Source organism: Vigna angularis, chromosome 3, assembly GCF_016808095.1.
Source record: "Vigna angularis cultivar LongXiaoDou No.4 chromosome 3, ASM1680809v1, whole genome shotgun sequence".
NCBI lineage: Eukaryota > Viridiplantae > Streptophyta > Magnoliopsida > Fabales > Fabaceae > Vigna > Vigna angularis.
Window position 1 is genome coordinate 18,941,903 of NC_068972.1, and position 16,614 is coordinate 18,958,516.

Consider the following 16,614-nt stretch of genomic DNA (forward strand, 5'->3'; position numbering starts at 1 on the left):
AGTTATCTAAAACAAAGTAGGTAGATATGTAGCACATAGCATTGAGACAAGACATAGATGGCGGTGCTGGATTAAATCCACTGGATAAAATGAATGAGAACATCACAGAATATTGTGTTGTATTAATAATGATCTTGACAACATAATCAATTTACCTTCATGAAATTTATCGACTATAAGCTACCATGAATGATCCAATTTGCAATACATATTTCATTTTGTCTGGTAAATTCGCTACGATTTTCTCAAATGGGTGAAGGATTCAAAACCTATGCATTGACATCGGTCAGCAAAAGGTGTATCAAAAGATTGCTCCTATGAAACCAAGAAAGATTGTCCTATCTTGTAACTCAAAATTTCTCCTTTTGTAACAATTGTTTTACTTGCTTTGCACATATGTGCTGGAGTTCCCTGCTGCTTGAGCCAAAAAAGATTCTGTAAAGGAGGAAAGAAAATCAAATGTGAGAAGGAGCATCTTGGATCAATGTAAAGATATTAGAACAATTCAGAAAACACAGCCTAAATACCTTTCCAAATGCAGAAGGATTTCTGATTGATAGCTGAGCCAGTTACAGTCTGAATAACTTCAAACAGCATGCTCTTTGGAGTGCTCCTAAGCTCTTGTACAACCCCATAAATAGTTTTCCCATTATCAAAGTAAATGTGATTATTGGGGTGTTTTGTCTTGCAACCAGCATGTCGCTCAAATTCATATGCATTAATAACCTGGAAGAAATTTAATATCAGTCAGAGATAGCATTTTGGCTCAAAAAAGGATTCTACTGTATGATAAGGATCAACCACACACTTTACCTTGGAAAAATTACATGAGTGACAACTGCACAGATACCCAGCACCTTTTATAACACCTCGAAGTTCCTTCTAACAAGCATAGGAAGAACCAGACATGTGATGAATGATAAGCTACTTTGAAAGATGAACTCATTAATACTAAATTTTACCTCCCGTGACCACGCCTTATACTTTACTGAGAGACCATCCAGCATACCAGTGGATAGCAAACTTCTGACATTTGAAGGGAAGTTGTTTGAAATAGCCCTCTTAGACACTTTTATCTCCTCTTTTGTCCTGAGAATATTTTCAGTTGCAGGTGCAGATGTCTGTGTTGTACTTGAAAGTAAATTAGAACTAGATGCAACCAACTCTTTCTCTTTCACAGCTTCTGACTTGTGTGAAAGAGCTTGACACATCAACAGTTCATAGTCAGAAATAAACAAATCTGAGGAAGTAGTGTCATCCTCACGGTTACCGAAACATATGATAGTGCTCTCTCCTTTATCATAGGATCGTGGAACGAATGGCACATCATTACCCTCCTTGTGGTAGTTGTAATGAGATGACATAGTGCCATTGTCGACCTTATTGTATAGCTGGTTGGTTAACATAGAATTGCCATGACCCTTATTGTAAGCTTGAGCAATAGATATTAGATTTCTATCATCCATTGATATCGTATTACAAATATCATTGAATGTTGGATGTACAGATAAGCTGTCATTTCCCTTGTCATAGGATTGACCCATTGACATGAAATTGTTATCAGTCCTGTCATAGGAACCATCCATTGCTATCATATTGGCTCCCCCTTTGTTATAGTTGAGATTTGTTGATATGGAATTATCACCAGCCTTGTATAGACAAGGATTTGACAAAGGGTCACTGACTCCTCTATCATAGGGACTGTTTGCAGTAACAGACATGACATTCTCGGATCCCTTCACCTCGTTTACTCTGACTTTTCTAATTCCATCATAGTTAAAAACTAAACGAGGATCTTCTAATGCAGTTGATATGGATAAACCAAACGAGGATCCACTCCCAAAGGGGTCCATATTATCCTTTCTTTCCACACTCAGCTTGTCATCTATGCTAACAGAGGGAGTATTTGCATCTTCAAAAGGCATATTTACAGCATCTGGGGCAAATACTTGTTCGGCAAAATGGCCATTTAAGGAGTGAAATCCTGAGGAATTTCCCCAGGAAGGAACATTCGAGTTGAGAATTCCAGATAACAAATTGTTTGGAGCTTCTACTGCTTGTTTCTTATTGGGAAGCAGATCCACATCAGGGTCATCCATGAACCATGAACAAGCACGCTTGGAATCAATTCTAGAAGAATTGTCATTTGCCATGTCACCATCATTCAAACATTCAGGACCCTTTCCCATCCAAAATGCTTGATTATGGAACGACTGTCAAACAAAAACCATTAGAAAGGTGCTCCTTCCTACCAAAGAATTTCAATGTAAAAAACCTTGCAACTAAATCCGAACTGTAGATTCATAAACTTTAGCATGCATCTTGTCACCAATAAGGAAAATGACTTATAAATACCAGTTCCATTAAAAACCATGAGAAAACAAAAATACTGCCTCGCCTCCTCTTAAACCTCTACATCGCATCACATTTTCTATAGACCCCTTAAATTATGAATGCAGAAAATGGATCTGAACCAAAAATGCATTTCCAAGATAAAAAAGAAAAAAAGATGAAAACACTCTCATCTAGCTCTAGATTAACACACAGTGAATATGCATGCAAATACGATTGTTTCAATTCAATTTCCTAATCAAGTTGTCATAAATTTAACCACAAATTTCACCTATAGCTAATTGCGACCAGCAAAGGAAATAAAAAACAAAAAATAAAAACAGAAATTTCGACGAACTTATAGATTAGCAGAAAACTGCTTCATCGCCCCCTCCCCCTTCCCCACGGACCAGCTATGTAAAGATTTGCAACAAAGACCAACATGAGATAAAGATAAAAAAAAAAATGCATGCAATTAGAAAAGTATAGGCAGATTGAGCATAATCAATGTTTAGTGAATCATGCAACAAAAGACATATACCGATTATAACTAGAACAGAATGGGAAAATTCCAAAGCAAGACACACATTTTCCTTACAAGCAACACAAAGTTTCGGTTGTAATTAAAAATGGAGCACAAAAGCACAAGCAGCAGCAAACAAATACTCCATGCAATGAAGCAGGAGCGAAACATACCATTTCCCTCTTCACTCGTTACCAAGAGAATGAAAAACTATGTTGGTCTTTCCAATGAAACTTGCCAATCGATAATGAGTGCTGCTTAGTCGAGAAAATTTCCTGCAACCGAGCACCCCCAAAAGCAACTTAAACTAAAAAGCATTGCTTTATTCGAAAATGGAACATGCAATGATAAAAACGGCATCTTTGGTGGGTGCAGAAGGTAATAAAATTTGGGTGAAGAAAGAAGAGGAAAACTCACATGTCAGTGAAAGGAGGAAGCGGAAAAGAAGAAAAAGAAGAGCATTTGCATCGGTTTTGATTTGATTGTGGTAGCCAAGTGAGTGGAAATGCGTTACTGTGAATGAAGCAATGAAGCTACGTTTGAGAGAGAAGGGTTGAGAATGATGCGAAGCAGAGGCACACGGTAAGATCGGTAAGAGGAAGTAGAAAGATATTGAGGATTTTGTGCTTGTCGGAAAAGTTAAAACGTGGTGCTCCGCACGATCCCATCGTCACGTTACATCTTTGCCGTACACGTGGCGTCATCGAGTTCTGTGCGTCAGAGGTTCATCATACGCCGGCTGCCTCGCCTCCTCTTACCTCAGTCACTGTCTATTCTATAGTTTCGGTTTTTTTGAAAAAACTAGAAACATGTATTCTCGTATAAACTTTATTCAAACTAGTGAAAACAATGTGACTTTATAATTAATTTAATTAAAAACATAATTAAGTTGAAATAAATAATTATTTAAAAGAATAAAACAATAAAATAATTACTTTAACTTTAAAATAAAATTTTAAAAATGAAATTAGAAATATAATTATTTAATTTTAAAACAATAGTTATTAAAAAGTTAAATTAAAAATATGTATTTAAAAAAGAAAATTTCTTTTACATACCTATAAATTAAATAATACGACCTCTATATTATGATAACAGTTCACAATAGAGATACTTACGTGTGTTAAATATTACAACCTCAAAAAATAAGGTTTAATTGAACTTTTATTAGAAAACTCATTTTAAGTGTTTAAAATATTTTTAGTTATGGTCTATGTATTCTATTTTTTTAATTTTTTTCATCAACCGAAGAATTCCTTGATTTTATATTTTCATTTTTAACTCGTTAAAAAAAAATTAAATTATTAGTCAACTTATTTATTTTACTACAAATGAAACTGGAGGTATTTAAATGAAAATAAGAAATATTTTAAACCTTTTTTTAATAAAATTAGACATATAAAATTTAATTAAATAAAATCTTAATTTAATTTAAAAATGAAAATGAAAATATTTATTTTTATTGAAGTTAAACTTGTAATAAAGGAATATTATTGAATCTTCACTCAATTAAATAGGATTTTAGAAGAATAAATTATACAAAATATTTATTTTATTTTGTTAAACATATAATAATATTATTAACATCTATTTAATTCAAAATTATAACTTCAATGATAAAATAATAATAAAAATGTTCGACTATATTAAATAATAACAAATCCATCAAAACTGGGAGTGTATATTTTTTTTGTTTGAAATTTTTTTATTAAGGGATAGATATATTTTTAGTTTTTAAATTCGAATATGAAAATAAAATGCATTTATATTTTAAACTTTAATATCTTTTAATTACTTAATTTAAAAGTGAATGGATATAATTTTTTATATAATAAATTGTTAAATCATATTTTATATTGATATTTAAACTAGAATGTGTTAAATGATATAAAAAATTTAAACATTATTTATAATATATTTAAAAACGTCAAAAAATTTAATACAGTTGGAATAAAAAATTATATCTATTCATTTTCAAAATTTAAAAATAAAAATATATTAAATATATTTAAATTTAAAATAATAACAAATTACAATTTAAGTATATAAGAACTAAAATCATATTTAATTTTATTATTAAATATTTAAATATAAAAAAGTCTCTTTCTTTACTCCTTCAAAATTGTAACTGTAACCAAAATGAGACAATATAATAAAAATATTCAAGTGCCTTAAATGATGAAAACTCTCGTTTTCTTTTTTTAATACTTTTAAATTCAAGTTTTTGCTGTGCATAAGTTTAGCCATAAATGTTTCTATTTTCTAATAACTTTTTTATACTTTATATAGTTTTCCATGCATACATGTTTTACCCTCCTCATTTTCATCATACATCTTCTAAAAATAGAATATTTCATAAGAGAATAGTGTGTTTATTAACATTTTGTAAAACATAATAATATAAAATAAGAATAAAGTCGTGAATCATTGAGAGATAAAATCACTTGTCAGTTATTATTTCGAATTAAATATGTTTTTTTATTTTAAATAAAAATTGAAATTAATCTATTTTTAAAACTTTAATTCAATTTAGTTTTTTAATTTTAAAAATACGTAGATTTAATTTTTTAACCATCTTAAATTTATTTGATTTTTCATCTATTTTATAAAAATATTTAAATTGTTTACACTATTTAAGATATTTCTACTTTAATATTAATTGAAAATATATTTAAAACTTTAAATAAATTTAGTAAAATTTAATTAAATTTAAAAAATTATTTTTTATTAAAAGTTAAGCAACCACTGAAAATATATTTGACTTTATTATTTATACTACACATGTTTAATATAAAGACTGTAGTAAACCTAAGTTTTTACACTACATAACCATTATACGTTATCTTAGTTTTCTTACTACATTAAATATATATACTTTTTTTTGAAAAGAAATAATTATCTTTGTTTATCATTTTTTTTATCTATTTGAATTTCTAATGAGTAAAAAAATACACAAATTGTCTAAATAGCAATCCTAATAATGTTAAAATTTACAATAATAGTAATCTGATAGATTTTTTAAATAACTTATTTTACTATGGAAAATAATTTAATACTTGAATTTAACTCCTTAACATTATGTAAGGATATAAATGTAGTTATCATTCAATATTTAGTAATACAAAGTATCTTAGTGATTAACAATAAAATAATCTGTTTCACTCTAATCAATACTGCATCTAAAATATATATTAATAATATTGTGGAATTTATTTATTTGACAATAGGACGACGAAAGTAAATATTAATTAATAAATTTAATGTAAATATGATATAAAAATGGGTAAACATTATATTTTTTTCTTTAATTTGATTTCATGTAATTCTGATACGGTTTCACATTAATTAGTAATGAATTCACCTGCATTGAGTAAAATATAGGTAGATACTTATTACATTGTATTAATTTCATATTTATTTTGTTGCATCTGTTTCTCAATAGTGTTATAGGATTTAAATATCCTCGGAATTCAAAGTTATCATTGATATTATAATTTATTGTGTTCTGACATTTGTTTTTATGGTTTCTTAAACTATGTGCAAGTTAAAGATTCAGAATCATATTTATGTTGTTGGTAGCCTCTTATAAATATGTTTTAGTTTTAGTTTTAAAAGAATTAACATGCTTATCATTTTTTCTTTAAACTCGTAAACAACTTTCATTTCTTGTTTATTTGAAATATAATTCCATAATAAAATTAAAATTTGTAGTTATGATTTAAAAAACAGATATGCAGGAGTCTTAAATTTTTCATATATTGATTCTTTTTTATTTGATTGTGAGTGTAGAGAGGGTAGCAGATCAGGTGAGGTATGAATAGTATGTTATCCAATTCGATTAAACAAAATTCTTTGTTACATGTTTGATACCGTAAAAAAATATTTATAATTTATCTTATACCTGTAAGTACTCATAGATATTTTTAAATATTTTTATATTTTTTAATTTCAAATAAAACTATTTAGAAATAAATCATTAGATATAAACTTAGATAAAAATAATAATTTTTAAGTAGATTTAAGATCAAATTACTCAGTAAAATAATAATATAAATCAATTTTTCTTAAAAAATTATATTTAAATGAATTAAAAATTATTAATCTATAAAATTACTTTAATTTCATATGTCTAACAAAAACAAGATTTTAAATTAGTGTTCGGGCCTAAGAATATAGGACAGTGGGCCTTATGTTGAGGTAGTCTGACCCATGAAACTAAGGACATCATGACCTTAATAGAACCTTTCAAAAATCTGAGTTCAGTAGTCAATTTTTTCTTCTCTCTCTAGAACTCTTATTTTCCATAACCTTGCTCTACCTTTTCTCTACCCTTACACAAATTTCAACTGTTGCATTGATAAATAGGTGGTATTCTTTCGTTCACGGAGTTGAGAGCTTCGCAACCATCCGATTAGATTCTCGTTCTTCAACGGGTAAGTCGTTTCCCCTTTTTCCTCCTCTTTTGGGAACTTAGGGCATGTGCCTAGAAGCCTTTTCCTTCATATTTTTGTCAAACTTAGTTCTAAAGAGTTGTTCCATCACCCATTGGGTGGTTTGTAGGGTTTGATTGGGTTTTCTTTGAGTTGGGTACTCTTGAATCAAGTTGTGAGCTTAGCTGTGAAACCCTAAGGTAACGGGAGCTAGACTACTTCTTTAAATTTGCTTGCATGAGGTGTATGTATACTGGATTCTAAATTGGTGCGCTGTTTGGAGTTGTATTTGATGTTTTTGAGTATGTTATATTGTATGTGTTGATATGTGAAACCCATGAACATGTGCTGTGATGTTTAGAATTGTTTTGGATGAGTTGGAATTGCTATAATTGACCAAATTGAAGGGTGAAATCTATTCTGACTTTGGTTGGATAGAAAGTTTTGGGGTTTTAGGAGTTTTTAGGTCATTTTGAGAGGAAGTGAGGTAGTGATTTTGAGTAAGTGAGGGCTACAGCTTTCTTGGACTGTTGGGGCAGCCTAGACAAGTCCATTGTGACTTGTTAGAAGCATAAAGTGGTCTAAAACATGTGCCAAGTAGTAGAATCGGATTTGGGTCCCTAAGTTGTTGAAATTGGTGTTTTAGAGTTAAAATTGAACTTTAATCACTTTAAAATGGTGGTAGGAATGTTTAGAATCAATTAGATAAGTCTAATTAAGTATAAAACAAGAATTCAGGGTGTTAGCAGTTGATAAAAATGGTTAGAAACAGCCAAGGGGAGTTCTGTCATGATTCTGCATGATTCTGCATGATTCTGCAGAATTATGCAGAACGCTGCAGTTGAACGTTCGGTCTTAGTGAGTGGTCTTGGTAACGTTCGACCTTAGTGGGTAGTCTTGGTAATGTTCAGTCTTAGTGGGTGGTCTTGGTAACGTTCGGTCTTAGTGGTGGTATTGATAGCGTTTGGCCAAGGCTCTAGGTGTTTGACCAAGGCCCTAAGCGTTCGGCCAAAGCTTTAAGTGCTCGACAAACTTTCTAGCGTTCGGTTTTCTCTTAGTGATCAGTCCTAAATAGTGCTCGGCCACTTCTTTAGGCTTATCTTTTATGGATCGCTCGGTCTTGTCCATTGGAAAGTTAGACAACGTTCGGTCTACTAATAAGTGCCCAGCCATAATGATACCGTTCGGTCTCCTAAAGGGTGTTCGGCCAAAGCTCATAGTGTTCGATTCTAGTCTCTTTTGCTCTTGTTTTGCGTTGAATTAAGTGTGTGGGATGATTGGGATGCATAGTATGATCGTGGTAATGTTATTACACTGAAAGTATGTGAATGTATGAGACATGTTTGGTGGTTGAATGTAACAAGTATGTGTAATGGACGTAATTCCATGGATCTCAAGGGAGGTCACATGGTGGTGCCCTATGTGTAATGGACGTAATTCCATGGCCTCAAGGTGAGGATTCATGGTGGTGCCCTCTGTGTTTGGAATGATTGCATGGTAGCTCAGTTTTGGGGGTTTTCCTGACGCTCCAATGGTCTTTCATTCTCAAGTAGGGAGGATTGATCCATGTGGTGAGGAGTAGTAGGAGGTCCTAGTCTTGGGTGCTTCCAGTATGGCCCAAGGTGAGTGATAACGGACTAACCTCGTGAGTATGGTAGGGTGAAACCCATTAGCAATGGCTTTGCAAAGCAGTAGAGGCCACCACGAGTGCATAACCCGTCATAGCTCGACAATCATTCTAATCCGGACGAGTCAAGTGTAAAGTGTAAGAAGTCATGTTGCGTGGTCTATTATATCTGCCTTTAATTGCATATTGTGTGTGATTGGTAACATGATTTTTGTATATCTAGCTCACCCTTGCTTGTGTGTTTGTGTTTGATTGGGTATGCTTTCTTTTGCAATGATCATCTACTTGGATGTGAGCAGAGATGGATGAAGTGCCTCTGGAGCAAGCCTTGGAGGAAGATGATGCCGCTACTTAGTCTTCATAGGACTTTCTTAGTTACTTCCTGTATTTTGAAATACCCTAGTATGTTTAAGTTTTAAATTCTGACTATATTTGGGATGACTGTAAGCTTATCGACTTTATTTACAATCTACTTTCACTGTTCTTCTTTATTATAATATGGACTTACTATATTATATGCTACTATATAATCTGGAATGTTAAGTTTAATGTTTTTTCCATTAATTAAAAAAACAAACTCAATTTCGATCGGATATTCTCTTTATTATTCTTTTATGTTGTTTATGAAATAAGGTTCTTTTGAAGTTATAATTGATGATTGTTTTTCAATTTCTTCTTTATTATAGAATTTAGAACTGTACGTGAGATTTTCACCTTAATTAATTTGACAATGAGTTGCTGTATCTTGAGAGAGAAGTACGCTTTCGTGCTCAATCTAGGTTATTTCTGTTTGTTTCTTCAATTATATTTGTATTATATTTTTGTTGTTATTTGTTTAACTGGATGAACCTTCTATTATTTATATCTTTGTCTTATTCTTATATAATTATTATTTATTTTGATTATATTTTTAACATTTTTAGAGAGAAAAAAAAATTCTTATTCATGATTATTCCTTTTATTGCAAAAGTTAGAGATAATGTTATATATAATATGTTTGTCATGGATATGATTAAATCATTCTCAAGTATACCTAAAAAATTTATGAGTAAAATTTCTTTTTCTACTAGTAACAACAAATAAAATTTTGGCTCATTGAAATATGGTTATACTTTTTTTTTTATATATAAAGCTACTAATTAATTTGTTATAGATGTTTTTGATAAAGATATTTGATGTGATGGATATATTTTAAGTACTTTGTCTAATAATATTTATAAAATATTTTATCATACTAAACTTGTTCTTGAGTAATGGAAACACTTAAATTAAAATATGAGTTTGTTGAAAAGTTTTATGTAAATATTCTTATAAAAAATAGTTGAATTTGAAACTTATGAGGTTCATGAATTTAAAAATGTTGCTTATTATATGAAATTAAAAGAAAATGTTTTACTTGACATCATGTTTATCAGTTTTATGATTTAAATATGTTCCCTTCATGGTTTGGTTGTGCATTTAAAACATAAGTCTGAATTTTTTTTTTATGTTTTGATTATGTCTATTTGAGTTGAGGAAAAATATCGTTTTTACTTTTAATGTTTGTTCAAAATTTTCCGTCTAATTACAAACTTGAAGTTAATACTAATACTACAGGTGTTTCATTTGATTTCTCATTTGTCACTAACCTTCGCGATTATTTTATAGACTATAAGACTAATGCTCATGCGTATACTAATAAAAAATATTTTTTTACCCGATAATAAAAGAAAAAATATTTTGTTTATTAATAAGTGACTTTTTAGTATAATAGGAGAGTTGTTATTACTAGTTTGTTTTTGTTTTTAAATGATATATTTATGATGGTTTTGTTTTAGTTAAGGTTTATGCCTTTTTATCTTCAAATAAAATATTTATTACTTATTCTTTGATCATTATAAATGTTGAAAGTTGTGATATGTGACATGTTAAACTAGATCACATAAATTTAAATTCTAATAGAAGAATGAGGTCTTTTAATTTTATTGATAAACCATCCATTGATTTAAGGTAAAATTGTGAAAATTGTTAAGACAAAATCGTCTATAAGACTTATATGTCTAAACGCTCTCATGTTTTGAAGTTTAATCAAATAACATTAAACAAGACAAAAATCTGAAAATACATAATTCAGAATAATAGGATAGGCTGAAACATAAGTGTTAGGAACAAGATTCTCAATCATCCATCAACATAGAAAAGCCTTAGGAAAACACTTAGGAAAACAACTAGGTTAAAGCTTCCAGACGCAACGGTAAACAAATTACAAGTCAAATCGTCTAAAAGAGTTATGCTAAACACGTATATCCAATGGTAATCAGTTGAAATCTCAAGAAGTGAAAAGGTGTCGAGACAATGTCTTTGACCAAAGCCTCTAAAATACTTAAACAAAGATCCAAAAATCTATAAAGGATGAAACATGTTAAACACTTTAACTCTAGAAAGGCAATATCCAAAAAGCGTTTATAACAGACTAGACGGTACCATGACCTAAAATCTTTACTTTGTCCAACGATGAAGTTCTTACTCAACAAATGGTATCTTAAGGAAAAGCTTAAATGATAAATGTTACCTCAATGATAGATAATGCAAAAAACACTTTTTTTTCTGAACAAAACATTAAATGTCATTAAATGTTTAACGTTCAAAAACAACAAAAGTGATTAGAGATAAGACATATATGTTGCATGCATAATATACTATATTCTATGCATATAACCTACTACATGCATCCACGTGATCTATTTGAAGTATATCAGAAGTGGAGATAAGAGACAGAGAAGACATTCACGGGATGTTCTCTTCGTAAGAAGACGTGTTTGAAAGATAGTACAACCTACTTTGAACAAAGTACTAAAAAAACAAGCATGCTCTAACAAGTTGACTTTAACCAACGGTTGCTTCACATGCAAGACAAAGAAAACACAAGATTCAAGGCCAAGAGCTCAGTCTAACAGATACCTTTTGAAAAAGCCTTTAAATAGAAGATCATTTAAAGGAAGAATAAAGAGGATAGCTTACAACGTAGAAGAGAAGCAAAGAGAAGCTCAAGCAAAAAGAAAATATCTGAGAAGAAAAATAGAAAAATTAAGCAATACTCTCGAGTTTCATTGTAATATTTGCTTACTATTATAAGAAGAGAGAAAAGCGAAAAGAGATAGACACTCAGCAAGTCTATAGATTATATTGTATTGAACACATATCCTTTCTACGAAAGTAATCATCTAAATGACTTGTTAGCAATCGATTGATTTCAATTATGAAAAGAATTAAAACACTTGTTGTTAAACTCAGACGAGTTAAGGAAATTTGGCCAGCGTATTAAAAGATACCAGGATTGTCCAGTACCAGGAGTGGTGCGAATACTCAACTAGTTTAGGGTAGTTGAAGGTTATTTGTTGACTAGGGATACTAGAAATAATGTGAATTCTCAATTAGTCTAGGGTAACGGGAAGTTATTCGCTGACTAGGGATACCGGGAGTGGTGAAGAATACTGCACAACTAGGAGTGGGTGAAACTCAACTAGGCAACGTATCGGGGGATACTAGGAGTGCCTAGTGATACCAGGAGTGGTGAGAATACTAGTTGCAATCTTGTTGAAGATTATAGTTGAATCCTATGTGGATAGAAGAGACTTGACGTAGCTTAGTTGATGTGAACTAGTATAAAAATATATGTGCATTTATTGTTTAATTCTATCTAAATGTTTCTCTTATAAAACCTGTAGTTGTATTTTAGTTTTAAATACAAGAGCTTCCCATACTAAACGATTGTTCATAAAAAAGAAAGTTCTTACAAACACTATAGTGAATATCATATATGGCACGTGAAAATAATTCTTTGTTTAAAATCATTTACAAGGTCAAGCGTTTAACAACTACTTGAAAAATCTTGTACTCAACGAAAGTGCTGTAGAAGGAAGGTTTCAATTTTTTTTTTTCCGTTAACACTATTCAACACCCCCTCCCCCTCTTCTAGTGTTTTTCAGATACTTCAGTAAAGGATCCAAAATGTATAATTACAAAAAAATATTTTTTGAGAAATTGTCATGTGAGTATTGTATTATATGACATGGATGTGGTTTTAATATTTTGGGTTTCTTGGTTTATTTTATTTCTTGGCAACAAAGGACCATTGTTCAAATTTGGTGATTTAACTAATGTGTATATAGGCAAATATAAGTGTGATTTACAATGTTTTGGCACACAAAGAAAATGTGTAACAAAGGTTGACAGTTGTATAACTTAAAATGAGTTAACATTTAAGTTATTTTAATTTTGGTAGTGACACTAGAATTATATTATATATATTAAAGTTAACAATATATATGGTGAAGCTTTATAGTGTACTTGTCATATTCTCAAATAAAATTTCACATAAAGGTTGTCATAAAATTCCTTATGAGTTATGAAAAAAAAAGAGAATCACATTTAAAATATTTCTAAGTGTGAGGTGTCTTGCAAAGGTTAATATATCTTTTAATAAGAAAATAAAATTTCTTGGTTATGTATTTCGAAGTGAGTGAAATTTATTACAATACTATTGTGAAATCTAGAAATATTTTCTAATAAATTGACTAAAATTGTTTGTGATATCTCTAGTATTATTTTTCATCTTGTGATAATATTATGTGTGATTCTTGTTGGTATATGGCATTCAATATATGAAGCTTCTTGAGATTATTAAAGGATATATTAATGCAAATTGAATTTTGGTTCTGGTGACACAAGATCAACTACTTGTATTATGTTTTTCTTTTGGTGGAGGTGCAATATCATAAAAATATGCTAAACAAACTGTTATTTCATGGTTTATCATAAAAGTCTAGATTATTGCTTTAGATATTGTTATCATTAAAGTAGAATTTCTTAAAAAATTTCTATATGATTTACCATTTTTAAATAAACACATACAATAGATTGTAACACTTAAGTAGCTATATCTAAAGTTTCTTGCAAAAAATTTATTAAAAAAGAAAGTAGCTGAGACACAAATGTATTAGAAACTTAATTAATCAGTATTATTTTTCTTGACTTTGTCAAATAAGAAAGAAATATTACCAATATGCTTACCAAAAAGTTGATGCATAAAAACTTGATTGGTTGAAGGGAATGAGACTACAACTTATAAATTAGTTGCAACAATAGACACACATCTCCATATGAATGTTGATCTCATAGAATGGAGTTCAATGGGTAACGAAGTGTTGTTGACTTAAAGTACTATAAATTGTGACAAAAATAAAGTTGAAGTATGTGCATTGTCATGCTTAATTATAAATACCTCATAATAAACCTAATGATAATTATTGGAGGCTGTGAGTAACAAATCATCTTTTGAAGGTTTACCTACTAAGTGTGATGGTGGAGCTATCATTCATAAATCATCCTTTGAAGGTTTATCTAGTAAGTGTGATGGTGGAGCTATCATTGTGAGACATAGGCAAGTCTCTCAGTGACACTTATGAAACAAGATACATGCACAAGACCATAATGGACAACCACTAATTAGAACCTAAAATAAACACTTATATTGTATGTTTTATTTACTAAAACTCGTAATTTAAGACAATTAAATCTCTGTATTTTTTTGGTGGAAGTTTATAAACACTAGATGTAAGACTTAACCTCGAAAGGTTCCTTACGCTAAAATACAATATTTTGTTTTAAAATATGATATATTTTGTTTTTTAAATCATGTACGAAATTGTTAAAAATATTTAATATAATTTTAAAAATAAATAAATAAAATAAAATCCTACTACTAATGTTTTCATGTAATATTAATTTTATAAGTAAATGTAATTTATTGATAAATTTTTTTTACATTTATTCTATTAATTCCAAATTATTTTACTTTAAAATCATATTTATTATAATTTACTACTAATTCTCTCTTCTATCTATAAATACGTTTGATCTATACGGAGAAAATAAACAACATACATATCAATTCATATAAAGTGTTTTTAGCCTTATGGTGTAATTATTTTTTAAGAGATTGATGTTTACAAGGTTAAAGATCCTTTACTACACTTAATATGACGGGTAGTTATATTTTGGGAGAGATGCGTGTATAATTTTGTTTTGTTTGATACATATGAAATAAATACTACGACATAGGTTTGGTATTGAACTTTCACAAATTAAAGACAACATGAAAGCAATAATTAATCATGTATACAACAAAGAGGAAGCAGCTTTTTTTAGAGGAATTATAGATGATTTTCTACGCTTCGCCGACGACCACAACCAGCAACCGCATGCCACTAGAGTTGTGCCACAACTATCAACCTCGCCGAAGCAAACCGGAGCTCCACCCCACACCTGCAGCAGAATCAGGAGCTCCTCGCGACGCCACCAAAATCACTGCACCCAGATCTGCGATGCCACCAGCCAAACAGCTCGCCGAAAAAGCAACACTTGATCGGAACCGTTGCAACCACAGCAGAGAACGCGACCTCCTTAAACTCTGAGGAAGAAAAGAGTGAAAGTTGCAGACCCTCTTCTGCAAGTCCGGGAAGAAAACGCTTATTTTGGAATTTGAATGAAGAAGCTGTGGATGATGTAGGAAAATGTTCAAGTTATTCTCGAAAAATGTTTGTTTTTCCTTTTGATTTCTATTTTTTTTTTAAAATAATCCATTCCCAAATGTTCTATAAACTTATTTTCGCTGATAATTTTGTGTACAGGAGTAACGCTCAAGTTGGATCTTTGATGTATGCAGCTCCAGGTTGGATTCTTTTTCTCATGTTTATAAATATGATTTGTGCTTTATCTTCGTTTGTTTGCAATCAATGTGTTCAAAGTCCATGCGTTTCAGGGGTTCACTGTTCTAACAAACACCACTTTCATCTTTAATCATTATGACTACGTTGTTTCCCAAATTAACAATTGAAAATGAGGTCAAGATAATAATACTAGATTATGTAAAATAATAAAAGAAATTACTAGTACAAAACATAATATTATAATCTTAAAAATACAGATTAAATCATTTACAATATTAAAAATTAAATATTTATTTAGATAACTTTAGGGAAAAGGTTTAAAGACTTTAGATATTTAGAGAAATAAAAATTTAATTAAATGACTTTTAAACCAATTATACTTTTGCAAATTGTAAAAAACAAAGCATTTTCAACCTTTTTTAGGTGAAAATAAAACTCATTAGAAAGTGACACTAAATACGACTAGCACAGTTTCAGACAAAAACTAATTATCTCTCGTGAATACTTTCTACTAATAATGATTAGAATAATAAAAACAATAATGTAACAAAAAACCATGTTTTTAGAAAATAAAAATGTTTTTCCATTCTCTCTTACATGGAAATCTGATCGTGTTTCAACGCGTCAAATAAGAACAGAAATGGAACAAAAAAATTAAATATATTTTCAATATCTATAAAATGAATGTATTTTAATTTTTTATAAGAAAATTGAATTTTTCTCCCTGAAATTATTTCAGTTATTATAAAATGATAGTTTTCTGGGCTTTTTACACGTTGCAGGTGGGGTTAGGAAAATAGAGGACGCCGAATAACAATATCTGATGCTTAAAGTAGGCCGAAGCCTGTATTCTCACTCTATTGGACCTTACGCGGCCCAAATAAAGTTCTTTAAAATATGTTTACACAAAATGCGTTCAAATATTAGGTAGTGAGATTTAATATCCTGAGTGTGATTGCATTCTAAAGCCACGTTCTGTGAAACTTTATATTA

At 30.1% G+C, this 16,614-nt stretch overlaps 1 protein-coding gene and 1 long non-coding RNA gene across 3 annotated transcripts; one reads left to right on the forward strand and one right to left on the reverse strand.

The window, feature by feature from the left end:
- Positions 1-67: 67 nt before the first annotated feature.
- LOC108326257 (uncharacterized) lies at positions 68-3,632 on the reverse strand. Of its 2 annotated transcripts, none has more exons than XM_017559641.2 (6): positions 3,272-3,632; positions 3,028-3,129; positions 963-2,213; positions 814-879; positions 528-726; positions 68-435 (listed from the first exon to the last, which is right to left on the reverse strand). In XM_017559641.2, the coding sequence occupies exons 2-6, from the start codon at positions 3,028-3,030 to the stop codon at positions 380-382; spliced, it is 1,575 nt and encodes a 524-aa protein (XP_017415130.1). In that variant the 5' UTR covers positions 3,031-3,129; positions 3,272-3,632; the 3' UTR covers positions 68-379. The 2 variants fall into 2 exon arrangements, with proteins under 2 accessions (XP_017415130.1, XP_017415129.1); XM_017559640.2 differs by having other exon boundaries at positions 814-882; positions 3,272-3,631.
- An 11,387-nt stretch (positions 3,633-15,019) lies between these two features.
- On the forward strand, positions 15,020-16,546 carry LOC108324148 (uncharacterized). The gene is made up of 3 exons (XR_001831754.2): positions 15,020-15,489; positions 15,583-15,623; positions 16,404-16,546. It is a non-coding gene; the product is annotated as an uncharacterized LOC108324148 (long non-coding RNA).
- Positions 16,547-16,614: the final 68 nt, after the last annotated feature.